Source organism: Syngnathoides biaculeatus, chromosome 5 (genome assembly GCF_019802595.1).
Source record: "Syngnathoides biaculeatus isolate LvHL_M chromosome 5, ASM1980259v1, whole genome shotgun sequence".
NCBI lineage: Eukaryota > Metazoa > Chordata > Actinopteri > Syngnathiformes > Syngnathidae > Syngnathoides > Syngnathoides biaculeatus.
Window position 1 is genome coordinate 28,569,055 of NC_084644.1, and position 10,118 is coordinate 28,579,172.

The 10,118-nt window shown below is 43.0% G+C and overlaps 1 protein-coding gene across 1 annotated transcript in view; it reads right to left on the reverse strand.

The window, feature by feature from the left end:
• The window catches only part of itga10 (integrin, alpha 10), a 34,206-nt gene extending 24,516 nt beyond the window's left edge, over window positions 1-9,690 (reverse strand). The window contains exons 1-4 of the mRNA XM_061820002.1: window positions 9,587-9,690; window positions 669-780; window positions 477-586; window positions 313-401 (exon numbers count right to left, since the gene is read on the reverse strand). Of these exons, the coding sequence (XP_061675986.1) occupies window positions 313-401; window positions 477-586; window positions 669-780; window positions 9,587-9,638 (363 nt within the window). The 5' untranslated portion in view covers window positions 9,639-9,690. The remainder of the gene's footprint in view (window positions 1-312; window positions 402-476; window positions 587-668; window positions 781-9,586) is intronic.
• Between the last annotated feature and the right edge of the window lie 428 nt (window positions 9,691-10,118).

Genomic DNA, 10,118 nt, shown 5'->3' on the forward strand with positions numbered 1-10,118 from the left:
GTTAGCACTAGTTTTGTTTTTACTATGAGCCTTTTGCACAGATGTCAAAATCCATTCAGCCGTCTGTTCACTTTGTAAAGCGGCTGGCCGCATCCAAGTCAGCTGGTGCCTATTCCAGAGAAAGCGTCCATTCTGGAGTGGTTGTCAGGCAAACGCAGTGGAAAAGTAGACAAACACCTATTCACACTCACATTCAGCCAATTTAAAGTCTTTGATGAACCTAAAATGCAAGCTAGGAGAAAATGCACTAAGGAGGATGTTGCATTAGGGGCACCAAAACCAAAGTATAAGAAGGGTTAGGGAAATACATACCAAAAGGCCATCTGGGGAGTCTGGAGTGAGAGTCATCCCCAGATGAGAGTTCTTCAGGTTTTTGGTTATGTTTTGGAAAGCCGCCTCCCCTGCGATGAACAGAACCAACAGTTCAGACCGGCAATCCTCCACTTTGTATACTTGTCAAGGGTGGTGGCTCTCACCTAAATTTAATTTGCTGCAGTTGGAGTCGCGCCCCTCTTCCACGGCGCATTTGTACACGTCTCCTTTCCTGTTGTTGGGCGGCCCGTCCCAAGGAGCGCCGACCAGCATTCTGCACGCCACACATTTGGGGTGTCACTAAACACCAAAGAGCACTACACTGTAAATTGTCTGTCCCACGTGCAGAAACTCACGATTTCTCTCCTCTCGTTTCATGCTGTAACACGGAGAAACCGAAGAGAGCGTCCTCTGGGCCACTGAAGATCCGCGGATGCGTGACGTCGATGTTGAAGCACTGACAAAAGCCTGGAGGACAAAACACAGGTGATGAGTGCACAATGTACACTATTTCAATTAATCCTTATAGTGTTGTTTTGAGAGCAGTAAATGTGTGTTTCTTTGTGACCTTTGACTGCTTCCCACCACCACTTCCTGTCCTTTCTCTGCCCTGTGAGGCACCTGAAGGATCTTTTGCCAAGAAAGCAAATGATCGGGCCCATGAGTTCTGTTAAAACAAGCTAATCTAAATTGATGTATAATCTGGCAGGATAATAATTGTATTTAAATTAACTTTTACAATGAGTCACTTTCAGCAGCTGTTTGTTGAGGTGTCTGACGTTTCCATTGGAAAATGAAGTGTAAGAAAAATAACACATCAGACAGTCAGAGGAGGGACTGTTTTCTTTACCAGGTGGGTTTTTTTTTTCATATAAAAACACACACAGACACCGCTGCCACACCACAACTGACTGGAGGCTAACTAAAAGCAAAATCAACTAAAACCATTAGAATGCTAGTTATGTTTGCATAAAACACGTGTCATAGAGCATCCAAATACGAACATAATGCATGAAAAAATGTGCAGTGCAGTAAAGTATACGTATATATTTTTTTGTCTTGGCTTTAGGGTGAGAAGCCTGGCAAACAGTGGCAGGAGGGAGAGGAGGAGGAGGAAGAGAGTGCAAACGATGGATAAACACGGCGACCAGTAGCAGCCTCCGAGGGGGAAAAAGGGAGTTTAGTGTGGAGGTGAGGAAGGAAAGACGAGGCAAAGAAGGGGAAGGGTGTGTTGCTTGAAAACCTTGACGAGTACAGTGAGCGCCCTGTTGAGAAGCACAAGTCTGCCCTTCATTCGCCCTGAGGGGAGCAAGATGGAGGACAGCTCGCTGGGTTTAAGTGAATAACTGGGTCATGAAAACACTTAACTTTCAACCACTAAAACTATATATATTTAAAAAAAAAACGAGTACTGTATATCATTTTACCGTACAAGGAAGGTAATGTGTATGGTGGTGCTTTGACTTGCAAGCAAACATTTGAGATACAAGTGCTGTATAGAGAGAGGCTTTAAAGGGGTTTATTGTCAAATCAGACAGTACAGACAGATAACACAGAAAATGGCATGATATGGGTTTAAAATAACATAATTCTTACACACAATGCAAAATGGCCTTGATGGGCTGACAAATCGCCAGGATAGTCACAATGTTACAACCTTTTAAGCAACCGATATTTGAACACAAATGGTGCATCAACACACATACACTGACAACATAACGATACTCGCAGCCATACATTCTTTATCCTCTGTGTAAAACCACCTGTTTTTGTTGTTTAATTACTGAGATTCCTGGTACATCGATTACGCTGACGGACGCGCCAGGGGTCGGCTACCAAAATAGAGTTATGGGGCAAAAAAGCATTCAAGGCAAATTTCATGGATTTAAAACTACCTGATGGAAGCTTTGATAAGCATGGTTTTGTACAAGCTGCACATTTTTATCTACGTTATTCATGCCTGTGTCGACCAATTTGCCATTAAATCCATTGAAATTCACCAAGTTGCTTTTTGGGACAAATAAAGTTATGCGATTCAAATATAATAATATCTTAAGTGGGAACTTACCCAATCTCTTAATAACACCACTATCACGTCGCAATTTTAGAAATCATCAATTCTTTACAACAAACACAATATAATAGCACGAGACTTTGCCATGAACATCATCTGGAGAAGCTCACAGTTAATATCGTGTTTAAGATCCATCCATCCATTTTCTTGGCCGCTTATCCTCACGAGGGTCGCAGGAGTGCTGGAGCCCATCCCAGCTGTCAACGGGCAAGAGGCGGGGTACACCCTGAACTGGTTGCCAGCCAATCGCAGGGCGCATGGAGACAAACAGCCACACTCACAATCACACCTAGGAGCAATTTAGAGTGTCCAAATAATGTTGCATGTTTTTGGGATGTGGGAGGAAACCGGAGTGCCCGGAGAAAACCCACGCAGACACGGGGCGAGAACATGCAAATGCCGTACAGGGAGGGCTGGGATTCAACCCTGCACCTCAGAACTGTGAGGCCAACACTTTACCAGCTGCACCACCGTGCCGCCACCCCACAAAACATTTAAAAATAAAAACACGAAACTCATCAGAGATGCTAATTATTAAATATATTCATGTGTGACTACAGAGTCAAAGTTTTTCAAGTGGGACTTGGCTTACACTGTTCAACCAATCAGAGAATGGAAACATTAAATTTTTACAGTACCTTGCTGTAAATCTACTATGTACATGTTATAGGTCACATCAATGATGGTGTTCTTTTTTATGATTCATTGCAGGCCCATATGTATATTTTTTTTAATATCACAAGTCTGGCATTTGAAGAGGGGTGTGTGGACATCAGATCAACTGTAAAATGTGCACACGTACCCAATGAAGTGTCCGGTGACCGTACGCCACTTGTGGTTTTGCAGCATCCGGGTCGAATAATGACATGCCTGACTGTATATGTAACCGTGATCCCAATGAAGAAGACCAGAACGCCGTTGCGGTGATTATATAGCTGAGCGCGTCACGCAGCGCGGCCGCATGGCCGCAAACACGCACACATTCCAGTCAGCACGGGGAAACTGGATATATTGCCAAGCTCCGGCTCCACTCGTGTGTTTCTCGTACCTGCTCATTTCACTTTATCGCCCACTTTAGCGGGATGTTTTTTGTTGTTTTGTTTTGTTATTATTATCTATATTTATATCGTCCCATTTTCTTGACTGTGTCACAGGGCAGCTTTTAGCAACCGAGTGTGGCTTCCAACTCGCTCACTGCCGCTTGTACTTGTCCAAACCTCAAGTGACTTGCATGGGCTGCAGCCATCCTTGTGATTCCACACAGATGTTCCAAAGCGTTCACCAATGGGAACACCAGCGTGGAATCTTCCCTTCCCTTTATGTGCCTTTCTTTCGTTTACATTTGAACAGGTTATAGCCTTCAATTCTCCCTGCGCTTTTCTTGTGGCTGCATCCACACCCAACTTTCCACAATAATGTCTCCTTGATCCTCCTGCTCTGTTCACAAGCTATAAATGGACTCTTTTTGTACGTTTCCCCACGCAATACTACAAGAACCCCCCTTGCCTTACAATAGACCTCCCAAATATCCCCTCCCCCCCCAATGGTTTCTTTTGAGTTTCTATATGATAGTGAACCGCAGCCTGTCTGATCTTCCATCACCATGACAACTGGCTGCAAACATTTATCAAATCAAGATTCTTTGCAACCACACTTTCGGCTCCGGGCGCTATTGTGGAGTCTGTGTGTGTTCGGAAATGAATCTCTCACGTGTGTGTGTGCGCGTGTGCGTAGAGTTTGACATGAGTGTGTTTGGACACATGCAAGAACATACAGTGGATTCCCCTAAAGTTCATCGCTTCTCTAGTGGTAGAATTTGAAGTTCACCCAATATTGTATGGAAAAATGTGTGCAAAGAAATAATAATAACCTTTAAAGAAACAGATATTCGAACACAAATGGTGTGGCAACACATATAGTCAGACACATTCTTGATCCTCTGTGACGATTGATTTAATATTACTGTGGAGGAGCTGGGACGTCTCCACTGTCTTCACGTATATCTGTCTAAGATTGCCACCAGTTGGCCAAAGTGTGCACAACAGAAGCATCAGCACAATGTGCATTAACTTGAGTCAGAAAGTGTCACAGAAAGTTTATTTTTAATTATATTTCATTATATTATTGCAGGCGGCCCGCTGGATCAGCTGGAAAGCGTTGGCCTCACAATTCTGAGGCCCAGGTTTGAAATCCCAGACCCGCCTGTTTGGAGTTTGCATGTTCTCCCCGTGCCTGCGTGGTTTTTCTCCAGGTACTCCAGTTTCCTCCCACATCCCATAACATGTAACATTAATTGGACACTCTAAATTGCCCCTAGCTGTGATTGTGAGTGCGGCCGTTTGTCTCTATGTGCCCTGTGATTGGCTGGCAACCAGTTCAGTGTGTACCCCGCCTCCTGCCTGTTGACACCGAGGATGTGCTCCAGAGCTCCCGTGACCCTTGTGAGGATAAGCGGTTTAGAAAATGGATGGATGGATATATTATTACAGTAAGGTTTTATAAAGTATAATAATAAAGTCGATTTTTGTCTCTATAAAAACATTACAAAATCTTGACGTCTCCATGGAAGACTATATCTATATATCATATATATCAGTATATCAGTAAATATATCATATATACAGTATATCAGTGGTTCCTGTTGAGAATGAAAAACAATTCTGCGGCCATGTTGTCATTTTCCGTTTTTTATTGGCTTTAGTCCATTTTTTAAATGCAGGATAACGTTTAACTGTTAATATTTTCAAAATGTTATTTTCAACACTACCCGTAGAGGTTCCACTGTGCTGCATGTCATCTCTCAGAGAGCATTTTAAGCTTTACGCTCCCCTCCCTCTTTCTCTCCAGTCTCTTGATGTCTTTTTAATGTAAGCCCCCAGTGAGGTGTACGATTCCTTGATTAAAACACACTCGCATTTCCCGTCCAACCACAGATTGTCTCTCCATTATCTTGATCGTTTTATTCTCATCTGTCACCCTCTCGTGGGGAACGGGGGTTGAAGGAGCGGGCGGCGGTCCATGGGAATGAAAGTCAACTCGATTAGAACAACTGGAATTTATGAATGGCCACAGTGAGGCACACACACACACACACACACACACACACACACACACACACGTAGGACATTTCTGTCAAGGAAACGAGAGCGGGCCTGCTTCAAGCATCATGGTAGCTCTGTTGAAGGCATTAACATGACATGCATACTCCTGTATGACACACACACACACACACACACACACACACACACACACACACACACACTTACAAGAACATTTAAATTAAAACGCAGGTTATGAACAGTATTCATCCCAAGCATTTCAAATTGACAGTGACGTGACTGTGTGTGTGAGTGTGTGTGCGTGTTTGTCCAGACAGGTCGCATGGCTTGCTCAACATAATTTGTCAGTCTTATCAACACAAGCTTTAGTGGCTGATGCCTTATCGGCTGCGTGGCGTTTTGGAGACAACAATGGTGGGTTTCTTTGCTTTCCCGCTTTGGGGGCGCGGGAGTGGGCCGACATGGCGTACATGCTTGCTCGAGACCATGAGTGGAGTTTCACGATGTTTAACACGTGTCAACATTACTTGGGTATAATAATGGACTGGACAAATTCTGTTTGTGTGGTATTGGCAATTAAAGATAGCCGATTGTTGGCAGTACATGGCGCTCTTGGTTAGCACTTCTGGCTCACCATTTTTAGGTTCTGCGTTCGAAACTCTGCCCAGGCTTTCTGTGTTGTTTGCATGTTGTCATTGTTCCATTCTACCGTTCTCTGGATATTTCCCAAAGTCAGCTGGGATCGGCACCAGTTTACCCACGATCCAAATTAGGACAAGCACAACAGATATTTGATTGTTATTTTTTAATAGATGGGAGAATCTCACCGCATGTTCTGATCTCCTATATCCATACCGGTGTCAAAACAGTACTAGCCTAGGCAGGTGTGGCTTGTGATATAGGGGCGATCTGTGTGGGTAGAGCTCATCGTCCAATAAATGATGGGACGTCATATTTATGTATTTGCTGTATTTGCTAGATTGAGGCGCGTCAGCTCAATCAATGTGTTCGCATTGTTAGAGCTGATGGAACGTTAACTGAGTGAGAAAACCTATCGTAAGAAAAGATGAGCCACTTTATTGGCAGGGGGTCCACATTCAAGACACATCATCATTCCAGTTTATGCAAAGCTTCTTTTGTTCTTTGATCTGTTTTAGCTGGGTGTAGTGTGGCAACATATTTTAACATGTGCAAGGAATACCTCCAGGGTCAGCCAATTTTCTGTCACATGGGACAATTTTTGAAGTTCAATGAGGTATCTGTGACACCAGTAGCCACACGTGTTCTGTGTTAAAATGTAGTAGTTGACTTCAGTGAGCATCACACCCAATTGGACATTGCAGGAAGCATGTGGGGATGCAAGTATAATGTCCACCTTGAGATACGACTTGAATCTGTTCCAAGACTACGTTTGTATTTGAAAATACTTGTCTCTCCATTCATCTTTCCCAGCTGAAATCAATAGAAATGGCATTCATCTTTTCCAGTGTGCCCAAAAAAACGCAAATTATGTAATTTCCATAAAGCTATCGCTCAAGAATGTACTGAATAAATCATACAGTAATGACATGTATTAAAATACAAAGAATTCAATGTTTTTTTTGGACACTTTTTTTTCTTCAATTTAATGACCATTGTGCTGATCCTTCTGGTATGCATGCCTTGCCCACAAGAAGCATGATAATACAGACATAAGGATGTAGAGCTCGTGCACGTGACGTCACCATTTTCACGGCGCTGTATTGCTGGTCAAAAAGAGCTGCTCGACCGTGTGGCGGGCATTGAACCGGAGCAGAAAATTCACAATGCCCGAGACTCGTTGTGCTGTTGGTTGTTACAACAGACGAGACAGATATTCAAGGATGTCATTGTATAGAATACCAGCTGAAAAGAGCAGAAAAGATCGATGGATTTCGGCAATTAAACGTGATGGATGGTGCCCAACCTAATACACACGACTGGCTCACTTGAGAACAATGCGTATTTAAAAAAAATACGGCAGGGAGTCGTCTCCAATGTATACCGAACCGTGTTGCAGCTGATTTACACAGAAGAGTTTGAAAGCGTATAAAAGTCTGGACGCATACAAATACGTAGTTGTTGGATCTGTTCTCAATCAAGAATAAATCCCACAAAGTGATAGAGCCACTCAGATTTTTTCAATACAAATACCAATATTTAAATAAATGAGCCCTGGTTTTACACAAACTCTCATTCATTAACTATGATTAGAAAATAAAAAGAAGACAGAGAGTCGGCTCCTCATACACGGAAGCCTGTTGCGGCCACACGTTAAACTTCGGTAAACCTCTCCCCGACAGTTTTTTTTTTCTTTTTAAATATGAGTCCAATGCTTTTTTAAGAAGAGAAAAGAAATCATCTGTTGCGTAGAGCTTTACATAGATTAACATTTGGTTCCGTGTACGAGGGTTGAAGCCTATCGCAGCGGTTTATTTTCTTTTTTTTAAATACGAATTGGACTCATTTGAGAACAATGCATATTTAAAAAAATAAAATCATCTGTCAGGGAGAGGTTAACCTAAGTTTAATGTGTGGCTGCAACACGCTTCCGTGTACAAGGAGCCGACTCTCTGTCTTATTTTTTTCCAGTCATTGTAAATGAATGTGAGTTTGTGTAAAAACAGGGCTCATTTATTTAAGTATTGGTATTTGTATTGAAAAAAATCTGAGTGGCTCCATCACTATGTGGGATTTTATTTTTGATTGAGAACGGATCCAGCAACAAAGTATTTGTATGCGTCCAGACTTTTATACGCTTTCAAACTCTTCTGTGTAAATCTCGAAGACTTATTCGCCAGCTCCATGTGTTGATCCAGTTGTCCAAGAGAGGCGGAAGTGGGTTAACAGTCCAATTTCTTATCGACTTCGGCATTAAATATGTGTCCTCTCTGCCAAGTGTCTCTCATTTTTCCACGTACCTTTGTTTATTATCACCTTCTAAATGTTTAACGGTATTGGACAAAACTCTGGGTGTCATGCTATAAGACATATTATCGTGTCGTCTCCAACCGACTTAGCATTGAAGAATGCTTTGCTAGACCGGCAATCTGGACAGTCACGTGACTTTTATGACGTAGGTGCACGAGCTCTATATATGGAGTCAGTCAAATGTCCTCAGCAACCGGTAGTTGTATTAGTCATTCTTTATAGAGGATAAAGAATAGATAACAGAGAGTGTTTTTATGTTGTCTCTTTACATGTGTTGCTACACCGTTTGTGTTCAAATATTTTTCGCTTGAAGTATTATGACACCGCAATTCCGATGCTATTCGTTAGCACATCTTGGGTGTTTCACAGCCTTCATTAGCCGTCAGCTAAACAAACTTCATTAAAACAAAGTAATGTGTTCGTTTCAAATGTACATTAATTGTTTTTGTTCAATGTTTAGTTTGACAATAAAATTTAATGGGGTATGGTGGCTCAGATGGTAAAGCATTGACCTCACAGTTCTGAGGTCCCGGGTTTGATCCCGGACCCTCCTGTGTGGATGGGTTTCCTCCGGGCGCTCCGGTTTCCTCCCACATCCCAAAAACATGCAACATTAATTAGCCACTCTAAATTTCCCCTAGATGTGATTGTGAGTGCGGCTGTTTGTCTGTGTCCTGGAATTGGCTGGCAACCAGTTCAGGGTGTACCCTGCCTCCTGCCTGTTGACAGCTGGGGGAGGGTCCAGCACTCTCCGCGATGGATGGAATTCAACGGTACGAGTGGCAGTAAAGAAGGCTTTTTAAAGAGGAAGAAGAAGAATTATTCACTATCCGCCAAGGTGTTACATCTTGTGAAGTGAGTAAAGTTGAGTTCACAGCCCACCATACAGTATCTTAAAACCTTTGTTCACAAATTGGAGCAAAAAAAGTCATCTGAACAACGGCTTTAATCCCGTAAACTCATAATTTGGTTCACTTGCATTGTGCTATGGTAATTTTTTCCTCATCTTGCATTAATATTTTAATAGAAATTCGAATGATAGTGCTGGGATTGGCTGGCAACCAGTTCAGCATGGAGCCTGCCTGCTGCCTGATGACAGCTGGTATAGGTTCTAGTACTCCCGCGATCCTCGTGAGGATAAGCGGCACAGGAAATGGATGAGTGGATGAATTCTAGTGGTGAAGGGTGTTACCTTTGAGAAGGATGATGCAGCGCAAGCACAGCAGGTATACACGCAGCTCCATTTGGAACAGCCAATGAGTCTCCTGCAATGTCTCAAAGTGTTTAAAAGTTATCCAGAGCTGATGGAAAGGGAGCGCATGTACTGTACATCCACCCAAAATAAAGACACGTTTCAGTGCAGGGATGTGTCAATTCCAGTGCAAAGGTGCTGCAGTGGCATCTCGGTTGGCGTTTCAGGTAATAGTGATGGTGCTGGTGTTCGGGGGGAAATGCACATCTCAGTGACCCATAATAAATTCCACGAAACGCTCGAATCCAGTCAACTTGGTTCAACGACGATTACCAATCATTACTCGCGCCCCTGTCAACCCCCAAGCGTGCGTCAACTTGTGCGCTGGTCCTGTGAACAGGTCCTCCACCGGCCCATGCTCTTCCTGACGATTCAATTACTAGTCACAAAAAAAAAAAAAAAAAAAAAACAGTGTCGAGGTGGGCTGCCGTTCCGAGCTTGTCACTTTTGTGGGGGAATGAAAGAGCGCATT